Source organism: Pseudophryne corroboree, chromosome 2 (assembly GCF_028390025.1).
Source record: "Pseudophryne corroboree isolate aPseCor3 chromosome 2, aPseCor3.hap2, whole genome shotgun sequence".
Taxonomy (NCBI): Eukaryota; Metazoa; Chordata; class Amphibia; order Anura; family Myobatrachidae; genus Pseudophryne; species Pseudophryne corroboree.
Window position 1 is genome coordinate 268,473,142 of NC_086445.1, and position 19,744 is coordinate 268,492,885.

The 19,744-nt window shown below is 44.4% G+C and overlaps 1 protein-coding gene across 2 annotated transcripts in view; it reads left to right on the plus strand.

Annotated features, from left to right (window-relative positions):
* The window catches only part of SUCLA2 (succinate-CoA ligase ADP-forming subunit beta), a 196,533-nt gene that overhangs the window by 136,625 nt on the left and 40,164 nt on the right, over window positions 1–19,744 (plus strand). For both annotated transcript variants that reach the window (XR_010213687.1, XM_063952800.1), the window contains exon 7: window positions 10,186–10,347. Coding sequence is in view for 1 of the 2 variants with exons in the window: in XM_063952800.1 (XP_063808870.1) it covers window positions 10,186–10,347 (162 nt within the window). In the remaining variant the exon portion in view is untranslated. The remainder of the gene's footprint in view (window positions 1–10,185; window positions 10,348–19,744) is intronic.

Here is a 19,744-nt window from a genome sequence, read left to right on the forward strand (position 1 = left end):
GGTCATAGACCATTATCTACAACCCTTAGTTAAAGAGACTAAATCTTATCTAAAAGATACTGGACACTTACTAAACCTATTAGAGGGGTTTGATTGGAAGACCAACTATATACTTGTAAGTGCAGATGTATCAACTTTATACACGATCATAGAAGAAGATAAGGGTTTGGAAGCAATAACTTACTTCCTTGACAAATCAGACTATACAGATGATCTAAAGGATTTTATAAAGGATGGGATAAAATTCATACTCCGGAACAACTACTTTCTCTTCAATGGTAGTTATTATTTTCAACGAGTCGGTACGGCGATGGGCACCAGGTTCGCCCCCAGCTATGCCAACCTCTTCATGGCCTACTGGGAAGATCTTGTTGTATGGCCTGGAGGTATGCTGGGGGCGGGCCTGGTGCAATGGCATCGCTTTATCGACGATATTTTGTTTATATGGGGAAATGACCCAGAGGATCTGACCGTCTTTCTTGATTCCCTTGAAAGAAACACTTTTAATATTAAGCTATCTTCATTAGTTAGCAATAAAGAAATTACCTATCTTGATCTATGTATATACATAGAAGATGGTTTACTAAAAACAAAACTATATCGCAAACCAACAGATTCAAACAGTTTCATCGAACGCACTAGCCAACACCATGAACACTGGCTGGATGGAATACCATTTAGTCAGTTTCTTAGAGTTAAGAGAAACTGTACTGACCCTGATATTTGCTCTATACAATCAAGAGAACTAACAGATAGATTCCTAGAAAAAGGCTATTCTAGACAGTTACTCATTAAAGCACAAGGGAAAGCAGACGATATAAGTAGAGGGGATCTAATTTGTGGAAAAAGGGTGAAGAAGACTAGGACTGATGAATCAAAATGGTCATTTATAATGAATTTCAATTCTCAACATAAAGAAATTGAAACCACAATAAAAAAACATTGGAAGGTGTTAATGAAAGATCCGATCCTTGGGGACATCTTGCCAGTAAAACCAGGATTCATTTATAGGAGATCAAAATCACTGAAAGATCGACTAGTTCATAGCTCCATAGAGCCAATTAAAAGGAGCAGTGTTAGAAGTAAGGGCTTCTACAGATGTGGACTGTGTGCCATGTGTAAATGCACTACCGGCCCCAGCAAGATGAAGGATTTTACAGTTAATGGAATCACATATTCAATCTCGGATTTCATTACCTGTAATTCCAGGAATGTGATATATGCATTAGAGTGTGATTGCGGCCTTCTCTATATTGGAAAGACAGGCCGCAACTTAAAAACCAGACTCTATGAGCACACGTATAATGTTAAAAAAGGGATGGATACACATACTGTCCCTAAACATTTCAAACAGAAACACTCCTCCAACCCCAATCATTTTAAATCCTTTTGGGGAATACAAATTGCGAACCCCACATCAAGAAATAAGGGGGTAGAAACGATCCTTTCAAAAATGGAGATGAAATGGATCTACACGTTAAAAACATTAGTCCCCCTTGGTTTAAATAGTGATTTTGAGTTAAAATGTTTTTTATAGTTTTTTACACCTTTCTTTTATCCGCTAGTCAATATTTGTATATCTCTGTTTTTGTTTTTATGTTTCATTGGATTTAACCATGGAAGAACATGTGGTGGAATCCACTGTATTATAATGGAACGCATGAACACTGTGGCGATTAGAATTTCTACTTCCTGATACAGTGGAACGCATGGCCGCAAACCCATTTCCGGGTACGTCCCTTCCGGCACGTCATCTCCGGGCGGACGTGTCCGGAAGACGCAGATGTAGGAGATGTGGCCCATTAAGGAGCTATTTAAGGAAGACATTGTGAGATCAGCTCCCATGCTTCTGATGAAGGACGATGTCCGAAAGCGCTAAAGCAGGGAGTTGGTGAGGACGAGGACGGACGGACGGGAGCTGTGGTGCGTGTGCGGCTGGAGACGGCACTTCACCTGAAACTTTGCGGTGACTATTCTCGGCAACAGCTTTCCTGTTCAAGAGTCCACCTGATCCTTACATGTTGATTTTTATTCATTGTTTGTGAGTGTATTGTTTTATTAAAATCCTTTTGTTTTTTAAGACGTTAGTGCACCATTGCCTTTCTTCTTTTTTAAGCCATCCAGTAAGGAGTCTTGTTCCATTGAGGAATAGTGGCAACTTCAACACCTTCTGATTTATCTACATGCAATATTAAAACCGCCTTATGTGAGTGGGACCATATTAATGGAAAACGTGTTTGGTGTAAAATAGAGTTGCACTATGGTTTTGTGTTCTTTTGCATTTTAGAAGCCTGTATGCATTATATGAACCTACTGCCTCTGAGAACAAATCAGACTCCATTGTGTAAGGTCCTTTTTTCCTGAGGGTATAAAATTAGCGCCACGTGGTGCCACATCCATTGTTTTTATTGTAGTTCTCAAAAGGCACGTTAGTTAAGTCACCAGATAGTCTCCCTGGGTGGACAGTCCGGGATGGCCCTCAGGCGAACGTAATCTCAGTCCAGTCCTTTACTTCAACATGGGGGTCCAGTAGATAGCCAAATATTTAAAATGCCCGCTCTAATATATATTGTAAACGCCTTCACATCTTATTACCATGTGCCCTGAATGTGCGCTATACATCGCAAAACACTGCATCCCATAAGAGAAAACAATACACCCACACATTATCCAAGTTCTAAAGCTCATTGATGTATATATTTTTTATTAAAAGGATATGGATTCAATATATTACAATGTACAGTATACATATGGTTACAATTCATACAGTAAGCAGTTAATACATACAGTTACAGGCCAGCATACCATACCATTCCCTCAATGCATCTTCCTCTTAATATATCTCTCTCAGCAAATAAATACAGGAACTGGTCTGGCAACATCTCCACCATCGTCTGGGACAAAAACAGCAACTAGCAACTGTGTGATCAGCAATGTGTTATCTAGTTTGGGGAGGGAACTTTCTCATTCATGATGAGTCACTGGTCTGTTCGTATGCTAAACAGGTTCAGCCTTGAAGACATCAAAAGGGGCTGGCATGAGTTTCCTGTCCATTGTCCTAATAAGAGTGATTTTAGCTTTCATACATTTAATCATAACTATTTGTTGCAATGTCCTATGACTTAATAACAAGTATCAAATGAATCTACACATTAATCTGCTTGCTTTAATACCAAATATGACAGGCCTATCTTGCTTCCTTCCAATAATACACATACATGACATTATATAATGGAGTAATGTTAAATCATTATGTCTGGCGCTTGATATTATTATAATTATGTACTGTATGAAATAAGTGTCGAATCCATCTCTGTGGCATGTCCGTGTAAATTCGTGTGTTACCATATTTTGCTGTGCTCGCTGCGCATATTTGCAAGTATAGCGACGTATATGTGTGGAGTCTGTATGTTCTTTCTATGTAATATTTTTGACTTCGACAGTACCATGAGACACTGCAAGCTATTGTTGGTCAGAAACATTGGTTATTTCTCTTACGTCCTAGAGGATGCTAGGGTCCATTTTAGTACCATGGGGTATAGACGGTTCCGCAGGAGCCTTTGGCACTTTAAGACTTTTTAACAGTGTGAACTGGCTCCTCCCTCTTTTATTTTACAGGGAAGCCACTGGCAACTGCTTCCCTGCTTCGTGGTACTTAGGGGATGAAGTAGGAACCAACTTCTCCATTCGTTCAATGGCTCTGCTTCTGCTGACAGGACTCCATTAGCTCCTGAAGGGTACTGAACACAGACCAAGCCTGGCTGCTGCTCACTCCCACAGCACTGCCGCCACCCCCTAACAGAGCCAGAAGTCAGAAGGCTGGTGAGTATTTACCGGAGGCCTGCAGAGAGGGGTCCTTCGATCATCGTGGCGGCATAAAGGTACCAGTGCAGCGGCTGAAGCTGCACGCCATGTCTGTCAGCACAAGGGTGCAGAGCGCGCGGGGGGGGGGGGACGCGCTCTGAGTGGCATGGAAGAAACCTTACTCTCACTGGCTAAAAAGTACACGTTAGCCGCTGGTGTACTAAATCCCCGGCCTGTATAAATATTACATTACTGAGGCTGAATCGCGCCATTAGAGGGCGGCGGGATTTCTCCTCAGACTTGCCAGAACACTCACTGGGCGCCATTTTTCTCCTGCAGAAACGCCAGTGTGAAGCTCCTGAACGATGTTTCTCCTCATGACAACGCTGATACAGGTACCAGAGTGTTATAGAGGGGGAAAGGAGTGTTTATTACTTTAGGTCTGCGGACCTAACATTGAAATAGCGCTGTAATTGTGTAGTACTTATACAGTTTACATATGGGTGCAGTGTGTGGACTGGCGAATCCCACTGTTTCTCTGACAGACATTAGTGTGAGTCTTTCCCCGATAGCTCCCCTGTGTGATAGTGTGTGTGTGTGTGTGTACACGTGTGTACCATGTCAGGAGAGAGCTCTTCCCCAGAGGAAACCGTTTTGAATGCACAAGAGTGTAAGGAGATGGCCCTTCCATCTCAGAAGGAGCCAGTGTGGGTGAGAGAGTGGCAAAGTATATTGTCAAAGCTTGCAAAGGTACAACAGTCAGTCTGTGGAAGATGCATTGCTGATCATTCCACGTCATCCACTTGGGACCCCTCCAGTCCCCAGAACAGGTCTCTGACGCAGATCATGCAAGGGGACACTGGCACAGATTCCGACACTGAGGTCGATACTGGGGATTTGAGAGGGGTAGCCCCAGATTATCCAAAAGCATTCAAGGTATGATAGTCGCTATGAAAGAGGTGTTGGAATTTGATTCCACACCGGTACCTGCAGGAAAATATTATTTTAAATTAAATATACAGCAGGTGGTGACTTTTCCTTCTTCAAGGACTTGAATTCATGCTTTGAAAAATCCTGGTCATAGAAGGACACGTGTAGTGTACCCTTTCCCTGAGGACGCTAGGCACAAATGGGAATCACCCCCTCTGGTAGACACCTTAGTTACTAGGCTGAAAATCATGTTGCCTGCCCCAGGGTCAGCCTCATTAAAAGATACTGCTGACCGTAAATTAGAGAAAATTTTAAAATCCATTTATATGGATAACGGCATGTTGCTCAGGCCCACCATTGCTTGTGCGTGGATGGGGAACGCTGTAGAAAAATGGTCAGACAACTTGCTAGTTAATATAGACACAGTTGATAAGGATGACCTAGTCCTAACTCTCGGTCATATTATAAAATACTGCAGGTTACTTAATTGAGGCTATGAGGGATGTTGTTTTGTTTAGTTCAAGATTCTTTGCTATGGCGATTTCAGTGCAAGGATCTAGGGATCCACCAATGGAATACTGATGCGGTATCAAAGAGAAATAGTGAGCCGATCCCTTATAATAGTGAGGCCCTCTTTGGAGACAGGCTGGATGCCATGATTTCAAAGACTACATCGGGCAAGTCAGAATTTCTGCCTTCTGCAGCTGCTCCGGCTAGGAAAGGATTTCATTCTCATACGATGCAATCCTTTCGGCCCAATAAAGAAAGCCAAAGGTGTACCCCCTTCTTCGCAGGGCGGGGAAAAGGTAAGAAACCTACAACACATCAGGTTCCCAAGAGCAGAAACCCACAGCTGCTTCTGCTAAAACCACAGCATGACGCTCGGGCTCCCCTGCGGGAGTACTATCGGGTGAGAGCCCGTCCACTATTCTTCAGCCAGATCTGGGTTTACTCAGATCTAGATCCTTGTATATTACAGTTACAAGTTGGACTTTCAAAATCTTTCCCCATGCTGATTTTTCAAATCAGCCTTACCAGTTTCTGTTCAGGACAGAACAATAGTGCTGGATGTAATACAGACATTATGTAAAGACAAGGGATTTTCCTTAGTCCTTGTACTTCAAGCCTGTTTGTAGTGCCGAAGCCGGACGGTTCGGTCAGACCGATTTTAAACCTGAAAAGGTTAAAATTCGCAATGGAGTCCCTGAGAGCAGTAATCTCCAGGGTGGAGGAGAAGGAAATTACGGTGTAGGTGGACATCAAGGATGCTCATTTGCATGTTCCCATTTACCTTCCACAAACATCTGAGGTTTGCGGTTCTGAACTGCCACTACCAGTTCCAGTCATTGCCTTTCGGGCTCTCCACGGCTCCGAGGATATTCGCCAAGGTGATGGCGGAGATGATGATTTTCCTTTGCAAGAAAGGAGTCAATTTAATTCCTTACCTGGAAGATCTCCTGATAAAAGCGAGTTCCAGGGAGATGTTGGTGCAGAACAGTGCACTGTCCCTGACGGTGCTGCAACGGCACGGTTGGATCATAAACCCTCCAAAATCACAATTGGAACCGACGATGAAGTTATCATTTCTGAGAATGATACTGGACACCGGAGTACAGAAAGTATTTCTAACGGTGGAAAGGGTTTTGGAAATCCAGAAAATATGGCCGATTCCATGCCAGGGTGTTCCAGTGGGACCTACTGGACAAGTGGTCCGGATCGCATATACACATGCATCAGAGGATAATCCTATCGACGAAAGCTAGAATTTCACTCCTGTGGTGGCTACACAGTTCTCACCTCCTAGAGCAGGCATTCCCAACCACGGTCCTCAAGGCACACTAACAGTGCAGGTTTTAGTGATATACAGGCTTTAGCACAGGTCACTTAATTAGTAGCTCAGTTATTTTGATTTAACCATCTGTGCTGCAGCCTGGAAATCACTAAAACCTGCACTGTTAGTGTGCCTTGAGGACCGTGGTTGGGAATACCTGTCCTAGAGGGACGCAGGCTCGGGATTCAGGCCTGGATCCTGGTGACCACAGATACGAGTCTCCGAGGTTGGGGAGCAGTCACGCAAGGGGTATGCTTCCAAGGAAGATGGTCAAGTCAAGAAGTACTCCTTCACATAAACATTCTGGAATTGAGAGCTGTGTACAACAGCCTTCATCAAGCGGCACACCTTCAAGGTCGTCCCGTCAGACAATGTAACGGCAGAAGCTTACATAAACCGTCAAGGCAGAACAGAAATGGCAGAGGTGACAAAATAATACTCCTCTGGGCAGAGTGACATGCAAAAGCTCTGTCTGCAATTTTCATTCCGGGAGTGGACAACTGGGAAGCGGATTTCCTCAGCAGACACGATCTCCATCCAGGAGAATGGGGCCTCCACCCAGAGGTCTTTGTTGAGGTAGCAAGTCGTTGGGGCGTTCCTCAAGTGAATATGATGGCATCGCGCCTCAACAAGATGCTTCAGAAATATTGTTCCAGGTCAAGAGACCCACAAGCAATAGCAGTAGATGCACTGGTGACCCAGTGGGTGTTCCAGTCGGTATATCTGTTCCCTCCACTTCCACGAATACCAAAAGTTCTCAAGATCATCAGAAGAACAAGGGTTCGAGCAATTCTCATTGCTCCGGACTGGCCAAGGAGGTCTTGGTATCCAGATCTTCAGGAGTTATTACTGGAAGATCCTCGGCCTCTTCCTCTTCGCGAGGACCTGCTTCAGCAGGGGCCGTTAGTTTATCAGGACTTACCTTGGCTGCGTTTGACGGCATGGCTGTTGAGCGCCAGATCCTAGCCCGTAACGGTATTCCCAATGAAGTCATTCCCACACTTATTCTGGCCAGGAAAGGGGTAATGTCCAAACATTACCATCGTATTTGGAGAAAGTATGTATCTGCGTGTGAATCCAAGAAGTCTCCTGCTGTGGAGTTTTCAATTAGGACGACTTCTCCTATTTCTACAGGCGGGTGTGGATGCTGGATTGAGATTAGGGTCTATCAAGGACCAAATTTCGGCCTTGTCCGTTTTCTTTCAGAAACAGTTGGCTTCCCTTCCTGAGGTCCAGACATTCGTGAAGGGGGTTCTGCACATCCAACCTCCCTTTGTGCCTCCTGCAGCACCATGGGATCTTAACGTGGTGCTGCAGTTCCTTAAATCGGACTGGTTTGAGCCTCTGCAAGAGGTGGAGTTAAAGTTTCTCACTTGGAAAGTGGTCATGCTGTTGGTCTTGGCTTCAGGCAGACGAGTGTCTGAGTTAGGAGTTCTGTCACACAAGAGTCCTTATTTAATATTTCATGAAGATAGGGCTGAACTGAGAACACGTCAGCACTTTCCTCCGACGGTTGTGTCTTCTTTCCATATCAACCAACCAGTGGTGGTGCCAGTGGCTTCTGACACCTCAGCCGTTTCAAAGTCCTTGGATGTCGTCAGAGCGTTGAGGACTTATGTTGCAAGAACGGCTCGGATAAGGAAAACAGAATCTTTGTTTGCCCTTTATGATCCCAACAAGATTGGGTGTCCTGCTTCTAAGCAGACTATTGCGCGCTGGATCAGGGGTACCATTCAGCGCGCTCATTCCATGGCAGGATTGCCGTTACCGACTTCGGTAAAAGCCCACTCTACAAGGAAAGTGGGTTCGTACTGGGCGGCTGCCCGGGGTGTCTTGGCATTGCAAATCTGCCGAGCTGCTACTTGGTCAGGTGCAAACACGTTTGCTAAGTTTTATAAGTTTGACACCTTGGCTGCTGACGACCTTAAATTTGGTCAGTCAGTTCTGCAGGAACATTAGCACTTTCCCGCCTGTACTGGGAGCTTTGGTACATCCCCATGGTACTAAAATGGACCCCAGCATCCTCTAGGACGTTAGAGAAAATAGGATTTTAATTACCTGCCGGTAAATCCTTTTCTCGTAATCCGGAGGGGCTGGAGGAGGGGCATAGAGGGAGGAGCCAGTTCACACTGTTAAAAAGTCTTAAAGTGCCGAAGGCTCCTGCGGAACAGTCTATATCCCATGGTACTAAAATGGACCCCAGAATCCTCTATGGACTACGAGAAAAGGATTTACCGGCAGGTATTTAAAATCCTATTTTTTTCCTTGCTAGGGGTGTGAAAAGAACGAAGTGATGTTTTACTTTTCGTAATATCCAGATGTGCGCAATGATCCAGCAGATGCCCGCAGTTATTGGATTTCTAACTATGACCTTTAACCTTAAATATTCAAGTAGTAGTTGGGATTTTGTGTCCTTTTGTTATCCATATTGAGGTTTCTTTAGGTTTCCTACTGGTTTTTTTAGTATCGTTTTTCATGCAGATTATATATGTAACTTCCTCAAGGTATGTGTTTCTGAAAACTTTGCACCGTATAACTAAAAGTGTTATTTTGAAATTGGGACAAAAACCATTATTCATGTGGCTACATGTTAGTCTTCCTTTTGAGGCTTATAGTGTACAATACCAATCACTGATGTAATATACAGACTGATAACTTGAAGCAGGACTTTTCTTTGTGAGATGGCAGTCCACATCGCCCAGTGATCTGTGAATCTACAAAGTGTTTGAAAATACAATAGTTTCCTTCAGACGGAGGTGTGCCACATGTCTGCTAGCTAGTACAGCATTTGTGGTTACTTCCTTTATCAGATATTCTTTTTATGCATTTATTTTTGGAAGACTTTATTATGCTACTCCCTTTTAGACACTAAGCTCTCACAAGCGGGGCTCTCTTCACTCATGTGCTTTTCTTCCCTCCCTTATACCATCTCTTTGCCACTGCCAACAACCCGTTCTGCTTATTTGGGTATTATGACTGACTGCTGGTGCAGCAGTGCTTATAAAGCTTGTCTATTTTCTGCAATGTTTTGTACTGTAAGGGTGTGCTCTATGAGCGACGTCGCCTAGTGTGTTCCATTTCCTGCCAGGGCGGTCGTCGGCAGCGCATACGCAATGAGCGATATGCAAATGTAATCGCTCAGTGACATCACGCTGCGGCCAGGCCGTGCCGCATGCAGCTTTTGGACTGCAGTTCAAATTCAGCTGCATGCACGGCCGACAGCGAGGGTCATTAACGTCCTCTGGGATGCACATTGCTCATCGTTCTGCAGGGTACACAATAGTCAATATGGTCAACGATTTCTCTCAGGAAGGGCAAAATGAGCGACATCATTTACTTTATCGGCAAGTGTGTACCCAGCTTTATTAATTTTTTTTTCTTTTGTTCATACTGTTTATGTATTTTGTAAGTTGCTGTGGACCCTTTTGTGACAACATATGGATGATAAGAATAATAGTAAACAAAAGAACACCTTTTCCTGTTGTAAACCCTCGTCTGTTCTTTTTGGGAGGTTTTTTGTATCATTTGTAAGTTGCTTGATTGTAATAGAAAGCATTGATGTAAAAAATAACACCTAACACTTTTTATTTATTAAACTATATTGTTTGTCTATTCTCTAGTGATGTGCATGGATGCAAAGATAAATTTTGACACGAATGCAGCATATCGTCAAAAGATGATTTTTGATCTCCGAGACTGGTCACAGGAAGATGAACGAGACCAACAAGCGGCAAAAGCTGACCTCAACTACATCGGCCTGGATGGAAATATTGGGTGCCTTGGTACGTCATGCTTGTTTTGTTCATTGTATTCTATATACATGTGAAAAATATTATTATTCTATATATCGTATTGTACGTTCTGTGTTGTCTCTGAACTATGCTACCAGCATGTAAGTTAGCTAATGAGCCAGTCTGAATGATAAATGGGAGCGCTGCCCATCTTGCTGCCTTGGCACAAAGCTATCAGCTGCTGTTAAGTAAAGTCAGTGAGAGAGAAACCCTGTGATATCATATATAAAATTGCAGAATTTACTCTTTATTTGGGCTTCGCCTTAAATCAGGTAAGGATTCTGGGAACATAGGAAACACAAAGCTAGAACGTGGTAGACATGGTGCTTAATTTTTGATCACTGGATATGTGGCTGTGGGACTGTAGTGCTGGGACTAATGGGCCAATGGCGGTTATGTTGGTTATATAAACTGGTGTTTCTGTATACAATGAACTTGTGGCTGTTATGCCGGTCAGAGAGCATTCTGTTATGGACCTGTTACACTCTTCATTAGTGTAATGTTTAGTAGTTTGCTGTTAAATACTTAGCTATACTCTGTAGCATGTTGTATTCACAGATTTACCCAAACTTTTATGTTTTGAGACTGTGACCCATGTGTGGTACATGTGTAGAATTTATAATACAGTATGTTTCTTTTTAGCATGATAAATCATGCTTTGTCCTCCATCTTTATGGGCCAGAAAAGATGACTGTATCCATAATTAGAGTTATAAATCATGGAAATAGAGTGACAAATACAACTAAAACAGACCCCTATAGTTCACAAAGGCGTATTAGTGTGGGCTAAGCTGGTTATGGTTGAACAGTGCCTTGCTATAGTATTCACCTCCCTTGGCTTTTTACCTATTTTGTTACATTACAACCTGTAATTTAATTTTCTCTTACGTCCTAGAGGATGCTGGGGACTCCGTAAGGACCATGGGGTATAGACGGGCTCTGCAGGAGACATGGGCACTATAAAGAACTTTAGAATGGGTGTGCACTGGCTCCTCCCTCTATGCCCCTCCTCCCTCTATGCCCCTCCTCCAGACCTCAGTTAGATCCTGTGCCCAGAGGAGACTGGGTGCATTACAGGGAAGCTCTCATGAGTTTCTCTGAAAAAGAATTTTGTTAGGTTTTTTTATTTTCAGGGAGCACTGCTGGCAACAGCCTCCCTGCATCGTAGGACTGAGGAGAGAGAAGCAGACCTACTTAAATGATAGGCTCTGCTTCTTAGGCTACTGGACACCATTAGCTCCAGAGGGAGTCGGAACGCAGGTCTCACCCTCGCCGTTCGTCCCGGAGCCGCGCCGCCGCCGTCCTCGCAGAGCCGGAAGATAGAAGCCGGGTGAGTATATTAAGAAAGAAGACTTCAGAGGCGGCAGAAGTCTTCAGATCTTCTATGAGGTAACACACTGCAGGCACTGATGGGTGCAGGGCGCAGGGGGGGCGCCCTGGGCAGCAATAAACCTCTAGGACTGGCTCATATGAATATATAGGCTGCGGAGGCAGTATATTTTATAATCCCCCGCCAGTATAAATAAATTTGAGCGGGACCGAAGCCTGCCGCTGAGGGGGCGGAGCTTGATCTCACAGCACTAACCAGCGCCATTTTCTCCACAGCATACTGCAGAAGCTGGCTCCCCGGACTCTCCTCTGCTGAACACGGTGACAGAGGGCAAAAAAGAGGGGGGGGGGGGCACTTGTAAGGCGCAGTGAGTGTATAGATTTATCTATATGATTATATAAAAGCGCTGTTTATCTGGGAATTTAGTTTCCAGTGTTATTGGCGCTGGGTGTGTGCTGGCATACTCTCTCTCTGTCTCTCCAAAGGGCCTTATTGGGGGAACTGTTATATATATATATATATATATATATATATATATATATATATATATATATATATATAGGTAGGAAGAAGGCGGCACTCAGTCAGGCTATCTTCAGAAAAAATAGGTCATTTATTAAGACCAAAAGGCCTTTTGGTCTTAATAAATTACCTATTTTTTCTGAAGATAGCCTGACTGAGTGCCGCCTTCTTCCTACCTGTGCATTTAGTGACCACGGTCACAGGGAGGGCACCGCAGCCATTACTTCTACAAGGTACAAGGGAGTGCCGGGCCATCTTGCCTTTTATTTATTTATATATATATATATATATATATATATATATATATATATATCTATATATATATATATCTATATATATATATCTATATATATATATATCTATATATATATATCTATATATATATATATATATATATCTATATATATATATATATATATATATCTATATATATATATCTATATATATCTATATATATATATATATATATATATATATATATAAAATCTATCTATATCCTCTCACCACTCGGCGGCACTCCGGATGAATAAATTGGAGACTACAACGTCATCTTGGATTAAATCAACGTTTCAGTGCTCGGCGGCACTTTTATTAAGATTATCAGACAGCATAAGAAACCATTGTGTATACACCATATAAATAGCATATATATATACACACACACAATCCCTGTGTGTGTGTGTGTGTGGGGTGTCGGTACGCCTGTGTCGGCATGTCTGAGGCGGAAGGCTCTTCTAGAGAGGAGGTGGAGCAGATGATTGTGGTGTCTCCGTCGGCAAAGCCGACACCTGATTGGTTGGACATGTGGAATGTTTTAAATGCAAATGTGACCTTGTTACATAAGAGATTGGAGAGTCCAGAGATAATACGGGGAGTCAATCAATGGCTTTGACTGTGTCACAGGGCCCTTCAGGGTCTCAAAAACGTCCCCTATCCCAAATAGCAGGCACTGATACCGACATGTATTCTGACTCCAGTGTCGACTACGATGATGCAAGGCTACACCCAAGGGTGGCCAAAAGTATTCATTATATGATTATTGCAATAAAAGATGTTTTGCATATCACAGATGACCCCTCTGTCCCTGACACGAGGGTACACATGTTTAAGGAAAAGAAACCTGAGGTAACCTTTCCCCATCTCATGAGCTGAACGCGTTATTTGAAAAAGCTTGGGAAACTCCAGACAAAAAACTGCAGATTCCCAAAAGAGTTCTTATGGCGTATCCTTTCCCAGCACAGGACAGGGTACGGTGGGAATCCTCGCCCTCCTTACAAGGGTGAGGTTTTATTTGGGGAAGGTCTCGCGGACCTAGTTTCCACAGCTACCGCGGGTAAATCTACCTTTTTGCCTTATGTTCCCCCACAGCAAAAGAAAACATCCACAGTATCGGATGCAGTCCTTTCGGTCGCATAAGTCCAGAAGAGGTCGGGGCTCTTCCTTCCTCTCCAGAGGTAAGGGTAGAGGGAAAAGAATGCCTGCTGCGGCCAGTTCCCAGGAACAGAAGTCCTCCCCGCTTCTACTAAATCCACCGCATGACGCTGGGGCTCCACTGATGGAGGCCGCACCGGTGGGGGCACGTCTTCGACTCTTCAGCCACGTCTGGGTTCAGTCGGACGTGGATCCTTGGGTGATGGAAATTGTATCCCAGGGCTACAAGCTGGAATTCAAAGAAGTGCCTTCTCGTCGATTCTTCAAATCGGCTTTACCAGCTTCTCCCCCAGAGAGGGAGATAATTTTAGCTGCAATTCAAAAGCTGTGTCAACAGCGAGTGATTATCAAGGTTCCTCTAACACAACAGGGGAAAGGGTACTATTCAACCCTATTTGTGGTCCCGAATCCGGATGGCTCGGTCAGACCCATTCTAAATCTAAAATCCCTGAACCTGTTCTTAAAAAGGTTCAAGTTCAAGATGGAATCTCTCAGGGCAGTCATCTCCAGCCTGGAAGGGGGGGATTTTATGGTGTCATTAGACATAAAGGATGCATACCTTCACGTCCCCGTATATCCTCCTCAACAGGCATACCTGAGATTCGCTGTACAGGACTGTCATTACCAGTTTCAGACGTTGCCGTTTGGGTTTTCCACGGCCCCGAGGGTGTTCACCAAGGTAATGGCGGAAATGATGTTGCTCCTACGCAGGCAAGGAGTCACAATTATCCCGTACTTGGACGATCTCCTGATAAAAGCGAGATCAAAGGAACAGTTTCAGAAAAGCGTGTCGCTATCCCTGGGAGTGCTACAGCAACATGGATGGATTCTAAATCTACCAAAGTCGCAGTTGGTTCCAACGACTCGGCTGTCTTTCTTAGGCATGATTCTGGACACAGAACAAAAGAGGGTTTTTCTCCCGAGGGAAAAAGCCCAGGAACTCCAGAACATGGTAAAAGACCTGTTAAAACCGAAAAGAGTGTCAGTCCATCAATGCACTCGAGTACTGGGGAAAATGGTGGCGACCTACGAGGCCATCCCCTTCGGCAGGTTTCATGCGAGGACGTTTCAGTGGGACCTTCTAGACAAGTGGTCCGGGTCCCACCTTCAAATACATCAGAAAATAACTCTGTCCCCCAGGGCCAGGGTGTCTCTCCTGTGGTGGCTCTAGAGTACTCACCTTCTAGAGGGTTGCAGGTTCGGCATTCAGGACTGGGTTCTGGTGACCACGGACGCGAGCCTCCGAGGATGAGGAGCAGTCGCACAAGGAAGGAATTTTCAGGGACTGTGGTCAAGCCAGGAGGCTTGTCTGCACATCAACATACTGGAATTGAGGGCCACATACAACGGCCTATGACAAGCGGAGAATATTCTTCGCGACCTACCGGTTCTGATTCAATCAGACGTCACAGCCGTGGCTCATGTAAACCGCCAAGGCAGGGCAAGGAGCAGAGTGGCAATGGCGGAAGCCACCAGGATTCTGCGCTGGGCAGAAAATCACGTAAGCGCTCTGTCAGCGGTATTCATTCCGGGAGTGGACACTGGGAAGCAAACTTCCTCAGCAGACACGATCTCCATCCAGGAGAGTGGGGACTTCATCATCAAGAAGTTTTTGCAGAGATAACAAGTCTTTGGGGACTTCCTAAAATAGACATGATAGCGTCACGCCTCAACAAGAAGCTTCGGAGGTATTGTGCCAGGTCAAGGGACCCTCAGGCAGTAGCGGTGGACGCTCTCGTGACACCATGGGTGTTTCAGTCGGTCTATGTGTTCCCTCCTCTTCCTCTCATCTCAAAGATACTGAGAATCATAAGACGAAAAAGAGTGCAGACAATACTCATTGTTCCAGATTAGCCTCGAAGGGCCTGGTATTCAGATCTTCAGGAGCTGCTCACAGAAAATCCATGGCCTCTTCCTCTCAGTGAGGACCTGTTGCAGCAGGGGCCCTGCGTGTTCCAAGACTTACTGCGGTTACGTTTGACGGCATGGCAGTTGAACACCAAATCCTAGCTGGGAAGGGTATTCCGGAAGAAGTTATCCCTACTCTGATAAAGGCTAGGAAGGAGGTGACGGCGAAACATTATCACCGTATCTGGAGGAAGTATGTATGTTGGTGTGAAGCCACGAATGCTCCTACGGAAGACTTCCACTTGGGCCGGTTTCTCCACTTTCTACAGACTGGAGTGGATATGGGCCTAAAGTTAGGCTCCATTAAGGTACAGATTTCAGCCCTTTCTATATTCTTCCAGAAAGAATTGGCTTCTCTCCCAGAAGTCCAGACTTTTGTAAAGGGAGTGCTGCACATCCAGCCTCCTTTTGTGCCCCCAGTGGCACCATGGGACCTTAACGTGGTGTTACAGTTCCTAAAATCTCACTGGTTTGAGCCTCTTCAAACTGTTGAGTTAAAATTTCTCACTTGGAAGGTGGTCATGTTGTTGGCCTTGGCATCTGCAAGGCGGGTGTCCGAATTGGCGGCCTTGTCTCATAAGAGCCCCTATCTCATTTTCATGTGGATAGAGCAGAGTTGAGGACTCGTCCTCAATTTTTGCCTAAGGTGGTGTCATTGTTTCATATGAACCAACCTATTGTGGTGTCTGTGGCTACGGGAGACTTGGAGGATTCCAAATCCCTTGATGTAGTCAGGGCCTTAAAAATTTACGTAGCCAGACGGCTCGAATTAGGAAAACAGAAGCTCTGTTTGTCCTGTATGCAGCCAACAAGGTTGGCACTCCTGCTTCTAAGCAGACTATTGCTCGCTGGATCTGTAACACGATTCAGCAGGCTCATTCTACGGCTGGATTGCCGGTACCAAATTCGGTAAAGGCCCATTCCACTAGGAAGGTGGGCTTTTCTTGGGCGGCTGCCCGAGGCGTCTCGGCTTTACAGCTTTGCCGAGCAGCTACGTGGTTCAAACACTTTTGCAAAATTCTACAAGTTTGATACCCTGGCTGATGAGGACCTCATGTTTGCTCAATCAGTGCTGCAGAGTCATCCGCACTCTCCCGCCCGGTTTGTAGCTTTGGTATAATCCCCATGGTCCTTACGGAATCCCCAGCATCCTCTAGGACACAAGAGAAAATAAGATTTTAAACCTACCGGTAAATCTTTTTCTCCTAGTCCGTAGAGGATTCTGGGCGCCCGTCCCAGTTCGGACATATTTCTGCATGACTTTTATATAGTTGTTGCTTACATAAGGGTTATGTTACAGCTAAGATCAGTCGTTGGCTGATACTGTTTTGTTCATACTGTTAACTGGTTGCGTATATTCCAGGTTATACGGTGTGGATGGTGTGGGCTGGTATGAATCTTGCCCTTAGATTACCAAAATCCTTTCCTCGTACTGTCCGTCTCCTCTGGGCACAGTTTCTCTAACTGAGGTCTGGAGGAGTGGCATAGACGGAGGAGCCAGTGCACACCCATTCTAAAGTTCTTTATAGTGCCCATGTCTCCTGCGGAGCCAGTCTATACCCCGTGGTCCTTACGGAGTCCCCAGCATCCTCTACGGACTAGGAGAAAAAGATTTACCGGATGTTTAAAATCTTATTTATTTTTAATCTGAATTTTATGTGATGGATATGCACAAAATAGTCTAAGTTGGTGAAGTGAAATGAGAAAAATGTATATAAAAAATAATTTTTATAAATAAAAATTTGAAAATTGGTATGTGCAAATGTATTTAGCCCTTTGCTATGAAGCCCCTCAAAAATTCTGGTGCAGCCAGTTACCTTCAGAAGTCACATAATTAGTGAAATGAAGTCCACATGTGTGCAATTTAAGTGTCAAATGATCTGTCAGTATAAATACACCTTTTCTGAAAGGCTCCAGAGGCTGCAACACCACTAAGCAAGAGGCATCACACCATGAAGACCAAGGAGCTCTACAAACAAGTCAAGGACAAAGTTGTTGAGAAGTACAAGTCACGGTTTGGTTATAAAAAAAAATATCCAAATCTTTGGTGATCCCTCGTAGCACCATCAAATCCATCATCTTCAAATGGAAAGAACATGGTAGCACAACAAACCTACCAAGACAGGGCCGGCCACCAAAACTCACAGACCAGGCAAGTAGGGCAGTAATCAGAGAGGCAGCACAGAGACCAAAGGTAACCCTGAAGGAGCTGCAGAGTTCCACAGCAGAGACTGGTGTTTCTGCGCATGTGACCAAAATAAGCCGTACACTCTATAGAGCTGGGCTTTATGGAAGAGTGGCCAGAAATAAGCCATTACTTAGTGTTAAAAATGAGAAGGCACGTTTTGAGTTTGCCAAAAGGCATGTTGACGACTCCCCAAATGTATGGAGGAAAGTGCTCTGGTCAGATGAGACGAAAATTTAACTTTTCGGCCACCAAGGAAAACGCTATGTCTGGCGCAAACCCAACACATCCCATCACCCCAAGAACACCATCCCCACAGTGAAACATGGTGGTGGCAGCATCATGCTGTGGGGATATATTTCAGCAGCAGGGACTGAGAAACTGTTTCAAGTCGAGGGAAAGATGGATGGTGCTAAATACAGGGATATTCCTGAGCAAAACCTATTTCAGTCTGCCTGTGATTTGAGACTGGGACGGGGGTTCACCTTCCAGCAGGACAGCGGCTCGTAACATCTACCCAGTTTAGAACTAGACCAGCCATCCCACTTCTCAGAGAATTTAGTGATACAGCCACGCAGTTTGAACATGTGGCGCTCGTGCCGGGTTACTTCGTTAACTAAGGTCCTCAATTTATATATATTTGAAGGATCAGTGGAGAACCAGACTCTGGCCATAACCACTTTAGCTAATGTAGTAAGGCAGAGAACATATCTATAAACTGTAACTGAGTGTGTCTCCTCAAGATCCAAACCAAATAGACACAATCTCGGGGTGATAGCAGGTAGCGACGGAGTAGTGAGTATCACATCTCTCCAGACATCTTCACAGAATAAATAAACACTAGGGCAGTCCCATATTGTATGCCAAAATCCAGCATTATTGGCCTGACATTTAGGGCAGAAAGAATTGTCTCTAAGGGCAGCCCTCTGCAGTGACATGGGAGTACGGTAAACCCTATGAAGGACAAAGAAAAACACTTGTTGAAATCTATTGCTGGGGGTGGTGTATTTAAGAGACCCCAAAATCTGGATCCAGTGCTCTTCAGATAAGGATCCCATATCAGTTTCCCATTTTAGTCGGGGGCTGTGTAGTTGTTTTAGGATCTCCCTGTCATTAATAGATGTGTATATAGAGGACATTTTTCTTCTCAGACCCAAATTAAGCAACATCACTTTAACAGGTGAATGAGAAATTACCGGGGGATTGTCGGGAAATTGGGCTGCTACAGCATGTCGCAATTGGAGGTATCTAAATAAAGCAGTATTGTGGATGTCATATTCTTCCTTCATCTGCTGGAAGGATTTAAACACTCCCCCCACAATACAATTGACCTACTGATATCACCCACCGAGTAATACAGATATTATCTACGGACAATTTAAATAGCTCTGAATACGTGTTATTAAACCACAACGGAACACAAGTATCATGGTCCGACCAATCATAGAGAGAAAGACGGCTGACGTAGCAATTGGGGTAATCCTGTAGCTGAAATACCAGAGAGCAGAAATTGAAGAGGAGAAAGAGAAAAAACAGAAGAGCACTCCACCCGCTCGGCCAAAAAACCCATCGTATTTAAGTCCATCACACCCATAACCCAACTGGATAAATAAACTGCGCAGCCATATAATAAAGCCTAAGATTCGGGAGGCCCAAACCCCCTGGCAACTGAGACTTTTACAAAGTGTAAATGGAAACTCTAGTTGGTTCGTTACCCTATATAAACGATGACCGTACACTTCCAATCCCACTAAACACCTTTTTCGGAATATATATTGGGGAGTTTTGTAGAACATACAGAAATTCAGGCTGGGTGGCCATTTTAAACAAATTAATACGTCCTAGTACAGATAATGGCAACTTCCTCCAGACATGAGCTTTCTCCTTTAAAATTTAGAATGACTGTCAATATTCTGAACTACATATTCAGTAGCCTGGGGCATGATCCAAATACCGAGGTACCTGAACCATAGCGTCCACTGCAAAGGGTGAGCTGTGTGTACATCATCAGGA